The 17,564-nt window shown below is 40.1% G+C and overlaps 2 protein-coding genes across 7 annotated transcripts in view; one reads left to right on the forward strand and one right to left on the reverse strand.

Annotated features, from left to right (window-relative positions):
• TTC23 (tetratricopeptide repeat domain 23) overlaps positions 1-5,671 on the reverse strand; it is a 104,808-nt gene extending 99,137 nt beyond the window's left edge. For 2 of the 3 annotated variants that reach the window (XM_015069016.3, XM_053223619.1), the window contains exon 1: positions 5,454-5,671. The gene's annotated coding sequence lies outside the window, so the exon portion shown is untranslated. The other variant, XM_015069017.3, reaches the window with a different exon arrangement.
• LRRC28 (leucine rich repeat containing 28) overlaps positions 1-17,564 on the forward strand; it is a 181,207-nt gene that overhangs the window by 21,043 nt on the left and 142,600 nt on the right. For 2 of the 4 annotated variants that reach the window (XM_027067956.2, XM_027067959.2), the window contains exons 1-2: positions 8,078-8,194; positions 11,771-11,998. In XM_027067956.2, coding sequence (XP_026923757.1) covers positions 11,831-11,998 — 168 coding nt within the window. In that variant the 5' untranslated portion in view covers positions 8,078-8,194; positions 11,771-11,830. Of the gene's footprint in view, positions 1-8,077; positions 8,195-10,184; positions 10,289-11,770; positions 11,999-17,564 lie in introns of those variants that run through there. The other 2 variants (XM_027067958.2, XM_053223621.1) reach the window with 2 other exon arrangements.

A 17,564-nucleotide genomic window follows, 5' to 3' on the forward strand; every position in this document is an offset into this window, starting at 1 on the left:
ACCTAGTAGGCCTCAAGAAATGTTTACTGGATGAACAATTAAACCATCTTCATGAAAAATACAAAGAAATGGAAAAACATTCCATACCCATGGATTGGAAGAATAAATATTGTTAAAACGTCAATACTACCCAAAGCAATCTACACATTCAACACAATCCCAATCAAAATTGTACCAGCATTCTTCTCGAAGCTAGAACAAGCAATCCTAAAATTTGTATGGAATCACAAAAGACCACGGATAGCCAAAGTAATATTGAAGAAGAAAACCAAAGCAGGAGACATCACAATCCCAGACTTTAGCCTCTACTACAAAGCTGTAATCATCAAGACAGTATGGTATTGGCACAGAAACAGATACACAGACCAATGGAATAGAATAGAGACTCCAGAATTGGACCCACAAAAGTATGGCCAACTAATCTTTGACAAAGCAGGGAAGAATATCCAATGGAAAAAAGACAGTCTCTTTAACAAATAGTGCTGGGAGAACTTGACAGCAACATGCAGAAGAATGAAACTAGACCGCTTTCTTACACCATTCACAAAAACAAACTCAAAATGGATAAAGGACCTGAATGTGAGACAGGAAATCATCAAAACCCTAGAGGAGAAAGCAGGAAAAAACTTGTCTGACCTCAGCTGCGGCAATTTCTTACTTGACACATCTCCAAAGGCAAGTGGATTAAAAGAAAAAATAAACTATTGGGACCTCATGAAGATAAAAAGCTTCTGCACTGCAGAGGAAACAATCAACAAAACTAAAAGGCAACCGACGGAATGGGAAAAGATATTTGCAAATGATATATCGGACAAAGGGCTAGTATTCAAAATCTATAAAGAACTCACCAAACTCCACACCCGAAAAACAAATAATCCAGGGAAGAAATGGGCAGAAGACATGAACAGAGATTTCTAAAGAAGACATCCAGATGGCCAACAGGCACATGAAAAGATGCTCAACGTCACTCCTCATCAGGAAAATACAAATCAAAACCACACTGAGATACCACCTTATGCCGGTTAGAGCAGCTAAAATGAACAAATCAGGAGACTATAGATGCTGGTGAGGATGTGGAGAAACAGGAATCCTCTTGCACTGTTGGTGGGAATGCAAACTGGTGCAGCCGCTCTGGAAGACAGTGTGGAGGTCCCTCAAAAAATTAAAAATAGATCTACCCTATGACCACCAATAGCACTGCTAGGAATTTCCCCAAGGGATACAGGAGTGCTGATGCATAGGGGCACTTGTACTCCCATATTTATAGCAGCACTTTCAACAATAGCCAAATTATGGAAAGAGCCTAAATGTCCATGAACTGATGAATGGATAAAGATGTGGTTTATATATACAATGGAATACTACTTGGCAATGAGAAAGAATGGAATCTGGCCCTTTGTAGCAACGTGGATGGAACTGGAGAGTGTTATGCTAAGTGAAATAAGACAGGCAGAGAAAGACAGATACCATATGTTTTCACTCATATGTGGATCCTGAGAAACTTAACAGAAGACCAGGGGGGAGGGGAAGGAGGGGAAAAAAGTTACAGAGGGGGAAGTAGGCAAACCATAAGAGACTCTTAAATACGGAGAGCAAACTGAGGGGGTGGGGGAGAGGGGAAAGTGGGTGATGGGCATTGAGGAGGGCACCTGTTGGGATGAGCACTGGGTGTTGTATAGAAACCAATTTGACAATAAATTATAAAAAAAAAAAGGAAAAAAAGAAAACTTTATTGAAGAAAGAGAAAACATGCAAGTCTGATGCTTTTCTTAAAATCCTTTTTTTTTTAATGTTAGTCATGAAAGGCAGATATCTTAAACCTATATTTTTCTTTTTATAATATGCACACAGATGCACATTTTACATTTATCTTTGAAATATGTTTGGCAGGATTTTCTTTTTGTGATTTGAATGTGTTAGTGCAGAAATTAATGTTAGATCATTTATTAGAAATTGCAAATCAGTTTACTGTCTTATGGCAAGATATTGTTATCTGAAACTGTCCAATCTGATAAAATAATTTTTAGAAGCAAAAAATAAAAAATAAAAAATAGAAAATCCATCTTCATGATGTGAGTTCTCTCTCCAAACACCTGATACCTGAAACTCAGTTAATTATGGAAATTCTTCAAAAAAAAATTTTTTTTAATGTTTATTTATTTTTGAGAAAAAGAGAGACAGGGCTTGAGTGGGGGAGGGGCAGAGAGAGAGGGAGACAGAATCTGAAGCAGGCTCTGTCAGCACGGAGCCTGACTCGGGGCTGGAACTCACAGACCCCCGAGATCATGACCTGAGCCGAGGTCGGATGCTTAACCGACTAAGCCACCCAGGTGCCCCTATGGAGGTTCTTTTTTCACTGAAGAAAACTTAGGGGCACCTGGGTGGCTCAGTCAGTTGAGCTTCTGACTCTTGATATCGGCTCAGCTGGTGATCCCAGGGTTGTGGGATGGAGTCCGTGTAAGGCTCCATGCTGAGTGTGGAGCCTGTTTAAGATTCTCTCTTTCCCTCTGCTCCTCTACCCCGCTCACATGTTCTCTCCCTCTCAAATTAAAAAACAAACAAAGAAACAAACAAAAAACTTAAATGAAATGCCAATGTCCCAAGGGGAAAACCTGCTAACAGGCGGACACGACTGGATAGGCTAAAATGAGGTAACATTAGCTCCTTCATGCTATCGACTCATTTGGTTTCAGAGTAGGGGGTGGGGAGTGGAATGTATGATCCACAAAGTCACTTAGAGATCCAAGCTGACCAAGCTTTAACTAACAGGCGTCACGGCACACCGGGAGATTGGAAAACTGTGGATGAGCTTTTCACCGCTATTGGCCAGAAGTGACACAGGTCACGAGTGCTAACATTTCATTCTTCCCTGAACTGCAAAGAGGGCTAGGATATACAGGGGAGTAATGAGATATTGGCGTAAATTTGGTGAGCGCAATTTGGTCCACCACATCGGTCATCTGCAGCAGGGGGCCTTGTCTCAAAGATTATTTTCCACAGCCAGAGATTCCTCCTTCTCTATTTAACTAAGAACCACTGATCAAAAACTTAGGATGGGGATGCCTGGGAGGCTCAGTCAGTTGAGCGCTGCTCTTGATTTTGGCTCAGGTCATGATCCCACGGTTGTGGGATAGAGCCCCACGTCGGGCTCTGTGCTGAGTGTGGAGCCTGCTTGGCATTCTCTCTCTCTCTCTCTCTCTCTCTCTTCCTCTGCCCCTCTCCCCTCCTCATGCTATTTCTTTCTCAAAAAAGAAAAAAGAAAAAAAACAAACTAGGATGGATGAGCTTTGGATTCTTTGAAGCAAGTGTTGAGGCAGGAGGCAAACATCCAGCTTGGTGTTTCTGAAGGACTTTACTTTTTATCGGGGGAGCTAATCCTTGATTCACCTGTTTGCCCAACACTGTGGAAAGTATCTGATACCTGGTGGCAGCTCACTGAGTGTATGGAATTTAGTTTTGTCTCAGAGAAACACGTCAGGTGAAAGCCTACAGTCTGAGTAAGAATACCTCCCATATTCTCATGATGTTCTTCAATCATAAGGGTTTTTTTTTGTTTGTTTTGTTTTTGCTTTGGTTGAAATTCCTTCAATTCAGCTGAACAGAACCAAGAAATAGTTCTAAATCCTAGGGAAAAGGAATAAGAACTTATCTAATGTGAACAATGATCCCTTTTACTTGTGTTAATTGCACAACTACCACCACACCTAGTAAAATTCGTATTTGTACCACTAGACCAAAAATAAGCTCAACGCTTTAGAAAAATGCAAAGAAATGCATTAAGATTTGTTAGTCAACCATAGGAAAGTAAAGTAATTTGGATAAAGTCTCTTACAAGGCTGCTAACCAATCTGTACTCCATTAGTTACAGTAGTAAGTCCTTTTAATTCCTAGTCTCTGTTCTTGGAACTATCTAAAATTAGGCTATCAGTTTTATCTTCTTCAGTTACTACTCTCATTAGGTCTCACTCCTTCTGAAAACCTAGGACCAAACCCCTTAATTCCTGCAATTTTGACTCTTTATGCAACTTTTTGGGGGTCTTTTTTGCTTAAAAAAACACACACGAAAAACAGGTCCCCAAATGAACCTTCTGCTGCAGTCAGAGTCCATCATGTTTCAGGCTTGCACGTATTTGCTAACAACTCAACCAGTACCTGGGATGCCAATTCCCTCCTTTTTTATCTACTGAAATTTTGCCTATTGTTCAGGACCAAACTGGGTCTTAAGCATGTTGTGAAGCTCCCTCTGAATGTTTCAGGTCACACTGATATATATACTCTTGAAGTGCCTGTGGTTTACAATAGGTATCTATGCATCAAGAGCTGTCCAGAAGTTCTGGTTTAGATGTTTTAAGCCTCATTTCCCAGCTAGAGTATGAGTTTTTTGAGAGACTTTATTTTATTATTTTATATCCCCCTATAACAGAAGCCATTCAAAAAATATTTTTTGCATTCCTACTCTAATTTATGCCCTGTAGATATAGATGTGCCACGAAGTATATTTATTAGTTGAATTAATACATGAAGAATCTTTAAGGTGCTATACTTTGGCATTATATATTTGGCTGAATCCTAAAAAATACATTATATTGCTATTTCAAATAAAAATTATTCTTGCTTATCAATATTTTCCTGAGCTTTCATGTTTTAATTTTTTTTAATGTTTATTTATTTTGAGAGAGAGAGAGAGAGACAGAGTGTGAGCATGGGAGGGGCAGAGAGAGAGGGAGACACAGAATCTGAAGCAGGCTCCAGGCTCTGAGCTGTTAGCATACAGCCCGATGGAGGGCTCGAACCCACGAATCGTGAGATCATAGACCTGAGCCTAAGTTGGCGGCGCAACCGACTGAGCCACCCAGGTGTCCCTCATAATTTTAATGAAAATATCATTTTGAAAATACATATGTTGGGTTTCTTTTTTGAGAATTTATCCTTATATTAATTACCCATTGATTCTGGTACATATAACAACACTATGTTTTCCTGGGTCATTAGCAGATTTGTCTCTGAATTACCCAATCTACAAATATACACAAATTTTGGATCCAAAGCGGATTCTAATTTTCTCTTATATTTTGATTATCTATTATGATAGGTATTATAGTATACAGAAATATGTATTTCACTTAACAATTACAATAATATTACTAAGTGTCCCTCTAAATCCATATTAAACAACAATAAATCACAGCAGTTTAGGAAATACAATAATCTATAATTAATCTTTTTCTTTTCCCTTGTTCCCTTTACCATTCAAAAATTCAATGATTATTTGGAAATAACATTCTTCCAATCTCACCCTAAAAACAGCTTCTAAATACTCCTTTTCCTGCCACGATTGTGCCTGTATTTTATCTGGTTCTCCTTTGACGCTTACTCCTTTAAAACTATCGAAAAACCGGAAAAGTTTCTTTAACTCTCAAATCTCTGTGTCGTAAAATCCTTTGTCAATTTACCCAGTACGCAGGAGAGGATCTCTGTTTCTTTTTCGAGCGAATTACACAGTTGTCTCCGCAGCCTGATTTGCCAGTTTGGTTCCCGCTGTATGAGTTTGGTGATTCTTTGTACAAATTAATCACCATGAAAAAGTCTAAAGCAGGGCAGTTGCAGACTAAATTATAGCAGTCTTTTCCCGTAAAGCAACCTGGTACCTCACAAAACTCCAGGCGAACAATGAATGATAGAGCATGCACCAATAGGGAGTGGAGGAGAGTATTTTGTGGAAGTTTGCAACCCAATCCCAGAGGGCCAGAGGTGGGAATTTTAAAATGGGGTTTTCTTTTCCTTGGAATTTTCTTAAAGTGGTATTGCTGCCTTTTGATGTTAAAGTTTGTCAAAGATTGCCAAATTGCCAGATTAAGGAATTTTGAGTGTTTTGTGAAAATCGATACACATTCAAATTGACATTCTGGCACAGAATCCCTTGGCTGTTTTTATAGCAATTTCAGGGCTGTAGAAGTTATTTAAAGATAATTCATTATTTATGATCAAAAATAGGATGTTACAACGTGGATGGAATGGGAGGGTATTATGCTAAGTGAAATAAGACAGAGAAAGACAGGTATCATATGTTTTCACAGAAACTTAACAGAAGACCATGGAGGAAGGGAAGGGGAAAAAATAGTTTCAAACAGAGGGAGGCAAACCATAAGAGACTCTTAAACACAGAGAACAAACTGAGGGTTAATGGGAGAGGGCAGGGGAGGGGAGAAATGGGTGATGGGCATTGAGGAGGGCACTTGCTGGAATGAGTACTGGCTGTTTATGTGATGATTCATGGGAATCTACCCCCAAAACCAAGAGCACACTATATACACTGTCCGTTAGCTAACTTGACAATAAATTATACTTATATATATGGAAAAAAAACAAAAACAAAAATCAGATGTTAGGGATGCCCAGGTTGCTCAGTCTGTTAAGCATCTGACTGGGGCTCAGTTCCTGAGTTCCAGCCATGCTGTGGCTCTCTGCTGTCAGCACAGAAACTGCTTCAGATCCTGTCCCCCACCTCCTCTCTGCCCCTCCCCAGCTCATTCTCTCTCAAAATAAACTTAAAAATTTTATTTAAAAAAATTGGATGTTAAATTAATGCATTAAAATATTTCTTTTGTTTTTAAGAAATGAAAACTAAGTGGCTAACATTGATTACTTTTAAAAAGACCTATTTGTTAATCATTTTTGGAGTCACTTTCCAGTATTAGGAGCAAGTCTTTTTATTTAGGTTGATCCTTAATAACCTATTTTTGTTTTTACATAAACTAGGTTTCCTCGTTTTAAGTCCAGCAAAAAGTTCCTAAGTACTACAAATTCTTAGGTATCTAAGAATTCTTAGGTATCTAAGTATTTATATCAAAGTTCTTAGAAGTACATAACATTCACCATGCCACATAGTTCCAGAACTTCTGACGGCCAGGTTTAATAAATAGGTAATTGGTAAGTGTTTCATTATAACTCATACCTCGTCTTGGAATAAATGTTACTTTCATTTAGTATAACTTTGCTTTAGAGATTCATCTCTAACAGTAATTAAATAAACCAACAGGAAACTAGTTATAAAGTCAAGGTTGCCTGGCAATGAATCGCTAATAAATTAATCAACATCAAGCTTTTCAAAGAACAATGAATGACAGCAGATTCATGACAGGAAGTTTAAAAAACCCTTCATTTCAGAAAGTTGCCATGTTAACAAACATCATATTTAAAAAATAAATGTTTTTAAAATGTTCCTTAGCAATGTTTAGAATTATTATTGTTACTATTATTATTTTTATTTTTACTAGCATAATGCTTTCTTCCTTTGATGTTATCTTTCCGCGGACATAGGAATTCTCATCTTGAAGAATTATTTATTGACGGCCTACTCAGTCATTCTAGGAACTGCCATAATATTTAATTTACTCAGCTGTTAGTGTCCTTTTTAGCAACCGTTTCACACAATAGACTTTAGGTATTTCAAGAGCAGAGACTAGGTTACGCACCTCATCTTTGGAACGAACCTGTCAGCGCGCACAGTGAGCCCTTAAATCCCATGCTTAGGCTCACCTCTGGATAACTAACCTTGGCCATATTACATAAACCTTCCAGACATCAGATTTTCATTCGTTAAACGAGTATGATACTAGTACCTGTGTCATGAGACTGCTGTGAGGGTTTAAGGGATTGTGCACAGCTCTTAGAACGCCGCCTGGTACACAATAAGCGCTCGGTGTTACTACTGTTGTTGTAATTCCTCAATGTATACAATGAGTAAGTGCACGAGTCCCTGAATGAATGTATGAATGAAAGAACAAATCAGTTATTGGCAAGTCCCTAGGCTGGGAAGGGCTAAGTTGCCCCCCTCAACGAGTAAAGGGAAAAAGTGCCCTCAGCACAGCAAAACCCCAGCCGGAGCCGGAAGTCTAAGTTAAGCTACGGACGAGGCCAGGCTGGAGGAAGCCGAGCTTTTGGCCAATAGGCACAGCGCTTGAAAAACGAACATCTCGTGCAAGATGTTTTGAAACCGCGAGAACAGGGGAGAATTATCGCGATGTTCCGTCTTCCCTCCCAACTCTCAGGAGCTCGGGTTCCGCCCCGCCCCGCCCCCCGCCGTCCTCGCCTCGCCCCGCCCACTGCCGTCGGCGCCCCGCCCCTCTCTCCGACCCTCGGTTGGCAGTCCAGCGCCGCCTGCGCCCGGAGCGCTGGCTCCGCCGGCGCCGAGGTGAGTGCGGCCGTCTGTTGCTTCGGGTGGCTCGCGTGCCAAGGGCCCCCTGACCCGGCTCCCCGGACAGCACGCTGGATCCGGCAGATGCGTCCGGGCAGCGGCGAGTGGTCCCTGGCCCGAGCGGGCCCGTCCGGCCTCGGGTCGCCATAGCTGCCGGGCCCTCCCCGCCCTCTATGGCTGCAGAATTCCGATATCGGGTCTGTGAAATCCCTGCCACTGAGCTCGCTGCTTCCAAACTGTAACGACCTTAGTGTTTGGTTAACTCGGGCAAAGCGGCAGGTGTTTTGCCCAAGACTTACTGGGAAAACAGTCTTTTACAAGTGCTTTTAATATACAATTTTTAATTCTCTAATTTCCAGTATTAGAAAATTGGAGTGGGTATTCTACTGAATTAAATACGGAAGTCAGTCTGAGGGTCTCCTTTTACACACACCTGCTTAACATGTGTGGATTTTCTTAAGGTGGAAGGATTTGTTTACTTGTTTTAAACAATAATAAAGTGGGTTGGTGTTTACATGTCAGAAAATTTGTGGAGGTACACTTGGCATACCGTTAATATTATTAAGTGTCCCATTTATCGTTAGTAGATTAAGAGGTAGTGAAGGGAATTTGTGGAAGAAATTAACCATCTTGGTAAAGGCTGTATCTTGCCAATGAATGCGTTTTGGAAAACCATTAGCATTTTTATTGGCACCTTTCAGATTTCATTTATGTAGATTTTATCTCCCACACTGCCTTTGTAGCCAGATGTATTTTAGCAGGGTGAAATGATGTTTTAAAGGCAGCCCAATCCCAGCCTTCAGGATTCAGAAGGAAAGCAATTAGGTTACACTGAATTCTCTTATTGGATCTTCATCAGTGAGTGTGGATTTTGGGTGTAGTTTTGCTTTGTAGTCTCACATTTGTATAAGCGTTGGCTACTACTTAAATTTAATAATATGGAAGAAACAGGCTCCATTGAACACTGAAGTGCCTGAAAGGCTATATTGTAAGGCAGTGCACAGACTTTGGAGTCGGCCCACCTGGGTTGGAATTCTGGCAAGTTATTACCCTCTGAGAAACTCAGTTTCCTTATGTATAAAACAGGCTAAATAATGTCTATTGCAATGTGTAGTTAGTTGTATGGGTTAGGGATCTTTATGGTACTTAGCAAGCATTTAGGATGTAGTATCTACAAGATGACCAAAGATAAGAAAGTGAAAAAAAATCTACCTTGCAGTATTACATGCCATTTGAGGGCACCTGCTTTGTGCTAGATATTGTGTCCAGGCGGGTATACAAGAGTGAAGAAAGAGCAAGACGTCTGCCCTCAGGAGCTTCCAGTCGGTTGGCTAGATTGACAATAGATACACCAGTAAATATTTAGATTCCAGATCGTGAGGAGGCCTCCATATAAAAAAAAAAAAAAAATAACAGGAGAAGAGTGATTTTTACTTTGAAACCCAAAGGTTGATGGGACAGTGCTTTCCAGGCTAAGAGGAGAGGTAGCAACTGGTGTGAAGAGTTGGACTCTTCCAAGAGACTAGGAAAAAAGGACTAGAAAAGCCCAGGAGCTTGGTGAGAAGCCAGGGAAGGGTATATCTTATCTCCAGATAAGGCTGGAGAAGCGAGGTGGGAGGGGGGGCCAGATTGTGAGGAGCCCTCAATGCTTGGGAAGAGCTTGATTTTCTTACAAACGTTTGAAGGCTGTGTTTAGTTGATATGTGTGCACTAGGGAGTGAGTTTCCCTGAGAAGGGACCATGGGATTTACATTTTTAAAGGTCCACTGCTAAGTGGTTAATGTGTTAGAAAGTATCTAGAGTGGACACCAGTAATACTCACGGCTCTGGCCGGAGATGAGAGTGGTTTTTGGTTTTGGCTGGTGGAGAGATGTGGATGGACTTGAGATGTATTTCGGAGATGGAAACCACTGGCCTTAAGATAAATTGGAGGTACCAGGTGAATGGCAGGATGGACCCACTCATGACTTAAAGCTTTCCATTTAAGGGATGAAAAACACTGGGGAGAATTCGGATTGCTGATGAAAAGCAAAATGTGTTAAGTTTGCAGCCCTTGTGAGCCATCTAACCTGCTTCCACTTTACTACTTCAGTGAGTAATAACCCGGCAAACTTCTCTTTCGACACAGAATCATCGATTCTGGTTTAGTTCCCTTCTACTTTGCAGGTCAGAGAATTAAGATGTAGAAAGATGGAATATGTTGTTCAAAGTGACATATGTCTCATAAAAACAGGTTAAGTGTGTAGGTAGAATCAGTATGGGAAGGTTTTGAATTCTTATGTTGCACCAGGGATATTATTGAATATTCCACATTGTCTGCCCTTTTCGATGAAATGGCAAGTGCTTTCATACTAGATAGGAATTGGGAGTTTGGAAATAATAGAAAATTACCAAAAAAGTTACAAAACTCTGCTAATGGAACGCTTATGTTACTGCATTTTGCACTAACTTTGTGTTAAGTCCCAGTGAAAATAGTTTTTCTTAAGAAAAAAAATTTTTTTCTTTGAAAGGCACTTTCAGTTAGGGAGTTCCAGAAAGGATGCCCAGGAAAATGAGGGTTTTGCACAGAGCTCACTCAGCCTTTTAATGTTTTTGCATTTCCTTAATATCCTTTGGAATCCTGTGAAGAACCCAGTCTTTGAAATCCACTGGACACCCTCATCTCTACCCCAAAGTGGGGAGGGGGGAGTCCTTGCTTTTATCCCTTATGAGCCATTTGACCTTGGACAACATTGTTGAAGCTCTGAGTTTTTTTCCTCTTGTGTTAGTTAAGTGATTGTGAAGTTTGTTTCTGCTCTGTGCCTAGTTGATAAGATGGCAAATGTTATTTCTCTTCCTACCCGGTCACTTTCAGAGCTAGAAGGGAATTTAATCTGTTCTGGGTTCTGGGCTTTACCAATAAATTGCTGTCTCCCTTGTATATGTTAGGCAACTGAGGCCTGAAAAGATTGTAAGAAAATAATACAAGGTTCTTATTTCCTAGTGCAGTGTTTCTTCTTTCATTGAAATAATACAACTGTATATTCCTGGACCTGTTTCTTTACTGCTTCTGATAATCTACAAAGTGAAGAAGGAAAAAAATAGAGGTAAAAGAAGGAAAAAATTAGGATATAGGACAATATTCTGTACATAGTAAGAAATGAGGAAAGTAAAGCTGTAAGTGGTCTAGATGTTTTGTATGTATTTAGCAATATTTTTGAAACACCTTAAGCTACACGTAAAGTGAGGTAGCTCAAGAAGGAAACGGGTTTGCTCTATCTGATTTTTAAGCTTTCTTTGGGTGCATGTTATGAAACTAGTCTCTCTTCTATTAGGCATTCCTATCTCAAGTTCAAGAACTAGTTTTTCAGTTAGGACTGTTGCTGCGAAGTGGTACACATTGCTTAAGTAGTGAGAGTATTTAAATAGTTGCTCTCATCTCCTAAATATGTTCAGTTGTTATGAAGGAAAAATATAGGGATCAAATGTGTAACTCTCTCTTTAGTGTCTGCTAATAGCTGTGTGTGCTAACTGGTTTATTTGGCAATGCTTATGAGCACTATCATAATGATTCAATTTTCTTGTTCTCTTTAGAAATGGACCAATTTTGACAAGATGTAGTGCTGCAGTGTGCCTGATGGGATACATTCAGTCATGGCATCTGAACTTTGTAAGACGATCTCTGTGGCAAGGCTGGAAAAGCACAAGAATTTGTTCTTAAATTACAGGAATCTGCACCATTTTCCATTGGAGTTACTGAAAGATGAGGGACTACAGTACTTGGAGAGGCTCTATATGAAAAGGAACTCCCTGACAACCTTGGTACAGTATTATATTGCATTTAAAAAAATCATTTGTAATGTGGTCCTGACCGAGATCTATTTTACATATCCTAAGACATTCAGACCAGGATGTACATCCCCTCTTGTTATCTCAGCAGGTAGTAAGGATACAAATACAGGGGTTTCTCGTTAGTGGAGAATTCATTATCCAAGTCCCTCCAATATGAGGTTACAGGAAGAGTTGTATAGGAAAGCAAAATATTCACTAATGTGCCAGTCATAGAATTAGTTTCCATTCCACAACCCCACTTCACTTACCCTGTGCATCTGTCTTTGCTTTCTTTGTGGGATAGGCTCCTTAGCTGGTTTTCGGATGTTACCGAAAAAGTAAAGAAGAAGAAGAAGGCCAAGAAAGATGACCTTGAGTTAGAGTCATTTAAAAAGAGATGATCTGAATATTAAAATATATGAAGACAGGCATTTGGGAAACTTCATGTAGCCTTTGTTTTGGGGGAAAAACATAACAAAAAACTCTCCGGAACCAAAAACCCTTCTTTATGATTGCACTGTGGAAATCAAATGATGTTGAATCGGCTCTCATCCAGTTTGTTGGAAAAATTTTTGCCACAGACGCAACATTTGATTCACTGTTTTTACATCCTAAGAATAAGCACATAGTTATTATAACCTTATTTTTTTATTACATATAGAACTTTATTATATATTTTATTACATATAAGATTTAAAAACACTATTTAAACATTTTTTTTCAAGAGTGTCCTAATGTGACTTCTCATTCCCACTCTTATTGTCAAAATTGATCTCTGTTTTAAATGGATGTGCTTTACGTGGCCTTTTCTGGCTATTACTTAACCTCATTTGAGTCTTACACTTGAACTCTTATTCTTACTCATTTTATGATGTCTTGTTTCTCTGTGAGCAGACCTATTTTTCATTCTCTTCTCTAAGAGAAGAGTCTATTTGGACTATCCTAAATATCTGAAAGTATGCCTTACTGGCTTCATTTATATAGAGTGTTTTCCTGAAAAAGTCTTATATAATCTGTGTAAAATACCTCCAGTGAGTGGAAAGCATATGATTTGTTCATTTTTGCCATATCTAAAAGTAAATAGAAATATGTCTTTCATTTTTAGTGTTTGGCATTTTGGCATATGTGTTATTTTGCGTGCCTAGTTAGATTTTTTTAAATTAGATTTTTCAGTTTTTTATTTTTTTAACATTTATTCATTTTTGAGAGACAGAGATAGAGTGTGAGTGGGTGAGGGGCAGAGAGAGAGGGACACACCACATCTGAAGCAGGCTCCAATCTCTGAGCTGTCGGCACAGAGCCCAACGCGGGGCTCAAACCCATGAACCATGAGATCATGACCTGAGCCGAAGTTGGACGCTTAACCAACTGAACCACCCAGGCACTCCATAAGTTTTTCAGTTTTAAAACTGTAATTATTTTGGGGAGCCTGGGTGGCTCGGTCAATTAAGTGTTCAACTCTTGATTTCAGCTCAGGTCATGATCTCATTATCCTGAGATCGAGCCCTGCTTTGGGCTCTGCGTGGAGCATGGAGCCTGCTTGGAAGCCTCTCTCCCTCTTTCTCTGCCCCTCCTCTGCTTGTGTTCTCTCGCTCTCTCTCAATCTCTTTCTCAAAATAAATAAACTTAAAAAAAATTATCTTAATCAAACTTTAATAGTACAGTTATATTAATCCTTTTGCAAAATCATCATTGCATGATTTACCAAGTATTTCCCTCCTCCCTTTGGGGAACCAGTGTTGTGAGAAATAATTTGTCAAGGATTAAAGCCCAGATTTTCCCATGTTTGTTATTTTTAAAAAAATTTCTTTCATGTCTGTTTATTTTGGGGGGGGGGAGGGGCAGAGAGAGGGAGAGAGAGAATCCCAAGCAGACCCCGAACTGACAGCGTGGAGCCCAATGTGGGGCTTGATCTCATGAACCATGAGATCATGACCTGAGCTGAGATCAAGAGTCGGATGCTTAACCAACTGAGGCACCCAGGTGTTCTTTCCGTGTTTGTTATTGATGTACTAGGAGAAAACTGTGAGTGGATTACTTCTTAACTGTTAGTCACAATCTACTGGAGTATAGTTTGTTCAAAGAAATTGATCTTTGTTTATGAAAGTTATAGTGAGCTTTTGGTTTTGTGTGGTTTCTCAGCTAAAGTTTTCCCTTTATGAAAATACCTAGGTATCTGCTATACAGTTGTAACCGATATTCATAATGGCTCATAAGCATACATTTCAAATTCATGCTCTGCCACCTTTTTGTTGATCAGAGATTAACTTGTTGCATATGTTTATGATAGGTGTATGTATTTTATTCGAATGCTTTCTAATGAGCTAGAACATTTGATTCATGTGTATCAAAGAGCTTTTAAACTGTAAAGTGCTATGCAGATATCAGGGTGTAGGAATCATAGCAGCCATCCCATTCCTTTACGGTGCTGGATATAAGACACCTAGTATATACACCTAGTATATACACCTAGTATAGTCTAGGAATGACTTACTGCATAGGTTTTGAAAGCAGATGAAATAGTACTTATCCTAGAGTGCTCTAAACTAGTGACTTCAGGCTTTTAGAATGTTTGCTGGTGTTCTTGATACAGTGTATTTCCTAAAGGGGATTTAGTATGTGGATTTTTTTTTTTTTTGAGAGAGAGCATGGGGGAGGGGTGCCAAGGGTGGGTGGAACGGAGACAGATCTTAAGCAGGCTCCACACTCTGTGCAGAGCTCGACATGCGGTTCCATCTCGCAACCGTGAGATCGTGACTTGAGCCGAAATCAAGAGTCAGACACTTCACCAACTGAGCCACCCAGGTGCCCCTAGTATGTGGAATTTGACTCACAACTACGATACTGACCAAAGGGGAAAAGAAAAACATTGGAAACATGATTTAACACATATGGGTTAATTGGCCTTTTTTTTTTAAAGGAAGCTTGGGAATCTGCCAATAATTTGCATTTTCACATTGTTTTATTTTTTTTAATTAACACTTTATTGTGTTTAAATCTTTTCTCCTCAACATTATCCCTTTCCCTTCTCTCCCCTCACCATATGAGCCTTTCTGTGAGAAGAGAAGTCATTAATGTACCGTCTCTGCCCTTCTTCCTTTCCTCATCAAGGGGCTTGGTATAGCAGAGTGGTTTATATTTTGTAGGATGATTGTTAAATGCTCAGAATTTGAGGAATGCCATATTAAAACTAAAACACACAAAAAAGCCTTTTTTATATATTTAATAGAATAAAGTTTTCATATTTTAAATCCAAAAATGATACATGCTCTAATATTAGTGACCATATAGGAACATATGGAAAGTAGTTGTCTCTCCATCCAGTTTTTGAAAAAAAATTTTTTTTTACATTTATTCATTTGTGAGAGAGAGAGACAGAATACAAGTGAGGGACGGTCAACAGAGAGGGAGACACAGAATCTGAAGCAGGCTCCAGGCTCTGAGCTGTCAGCACAGAACCTGATGCGGGGCTCGAACTCACGGAGTGTGAGATCATGACCTGAGCCGAAGTCGGATGCTTAACCGACTGAGCCACCCAGGCGCCCCTATAATTATTTTAAATGCAGTTCAAGAATTGTTAAATCTCACCTTTGTGGTAGTTAGAAGACAAGAGAATAGGAGATACAAGTTCTGTGTTTGTCGTGTGATGGGGTATTCACATAGTTATTGAATAAGTAAATAAATACATGAATATAAAGTAGATTAATATAAGGACTCTCATGTAGGTATAAGAGTTCCAGACTGAGTGCCTCTGAAAGCAGGGACTCTGTCTTAAATTCTGTATCCTCATGCCTGGCCTACTGCCCAACATTTGTAGGACACATAATCTAATTCTATGTTGCAGGACTGTAGAAGACTTTTTAAAGAAGATGCTATCTGCATTGACACTGAAGAGTGACTTTGACAGGAGGTTAGGAGGAAAAGTATTCATTCAACATGTCTTTACTGAGCACTTACTATGTGCCCAGTACTCTTCAAGTCACTGACTTGGAACAAATTCTTATTCTCATGAATTTTCATTTGTTGACATCCCAAGCTGAAGAGAAAGTATGAACTAAGACTCAGTGGCAGGAAGTTCAGGGGACAAGTGTAGGCGCCTATTTTGCCTAGAGCAATGTTGTGTTTGTTTTTATTTTTTTTATTGTGTTCTTCAGAGCCTGAGGGTTCCTAAAAAGGGCTGAGGTGGAGAATTATGGGAAAACTGAGCAGTAGTGTGTCTCCTCTGCAGTCAGAGCAGCTGTCCTTTTGTTTGCTCATGTATTGGTGCTCTTTACACAAAACCCCACGTGGGTGGGATGTGTAGATCTAATAAATGTTTGCAAATCCCTTTTAGCAGAACCATTTATTCAGAAAGTTTGATGAGTAACATAGATGTAACTGGGAATTATTCTTATTTAGGGGAGGGGATAGGCAGGATTCTTGCTCAGTCCACACCTCCTTCCCTTCTAAGGAACTGTGTGTCTAGGAAACCACAGAGTAGAATAGAAAGTCACTAACTTAGCACAGCTGACATGAGAATTCTGCATTCTACCAGGCAAGGCCATCTGCTTGGGGAGTGGAGATTTGCAGAGAATGCAGGCTTGAAGTTGTGAAGAATCACATGGCACTTTGGCCAGAGAAAGGTAACAGGATTGTTGGCATTGTTCAGCAAGCTGTTGGTCGCCAGGCTTAATGGTGGAACTGTGTGCCTTGTTTAGGGGAGTTTCTCCTACAACACTCAGCTGAGGTATGAAGAAGGTGTGCTGTTGTATTCTTGAAGGCTTAGGTGTTTTCCAGGTGGATACAATACAGTGCAGAAGGACTAAGGGGATTTAGTAATTTGGCAGGAGGGATTGGGACATGGATGATGGAATATGGAACGTGAGCTGGATTGGAGGCAAAGAAAGAAAGGAGGAGTGCATGAATAGGGAGAATGGAGAGGGGCCAAAGGATCCACTGACATTGAAGAATTGTATTAGGCATGATTGAGTAAGCCATTTAGGGGGATGGGACATGTGGTTCTGGAGAGAGACTGCAGGTGTAGAGAAGTTTCAGGTGAAGGGCGGATAGGAGTGTGCCGGATGAAGGGGGCTAAGGTGAATCCTACCCCCATTCCCCCTCAGTTCTGCACCAGTAGCTGGAATCAGATTTCTAAGAGTTGGAGAAGGAATATAGCTCGGAAGCAGCAATCACCAGCTCTCACCCCTAACCCGGAAGTTCATGGAGGAAGGGAATTAGCAGGGGAAGCATTTAAGGACTGCAGTCACAGGAAGGGGCTGTTTCAGTGTTTAGTAGCAAAACATAATATTAGGAGATAACAGACCCAGGTTGTATGTGCTACACCTCTTTGGACCTCAGTTTCTTCATTTACAAAATAAAAGGCCACAAGAGACTTGGACAGGGGTGGGGAAGAAATCCCAACCAGGAAGTGAAATCCCTTAACGGATCTGCCAACTTCTCTTAATGAGACTAGCAGGCAGGAGGTTTTCCTGGGGACATGGAATAGTGACCTACCCAAATACTAACGGAGCTCTCACCAGTTACCAGTTTTGTTTGTGAATATGAATGGACAAGAAAA

Source organism: Acinonyx jubatus, chromosome B3 (genome assembly GCF_027475565.1).
Source record: "Acinonyx jubatus isolate Ajub_Pintada_27869175 chromosome B3, VMU_Ajub_asm_v1.0, whole genome shotgun sequence".
NCBI classification, from domain to species: Eukaryota; Metazoa; Chordata; class Mammalia; order Carnivora; family Felidae; genus Acinonyx; species Acinonyx jubatus.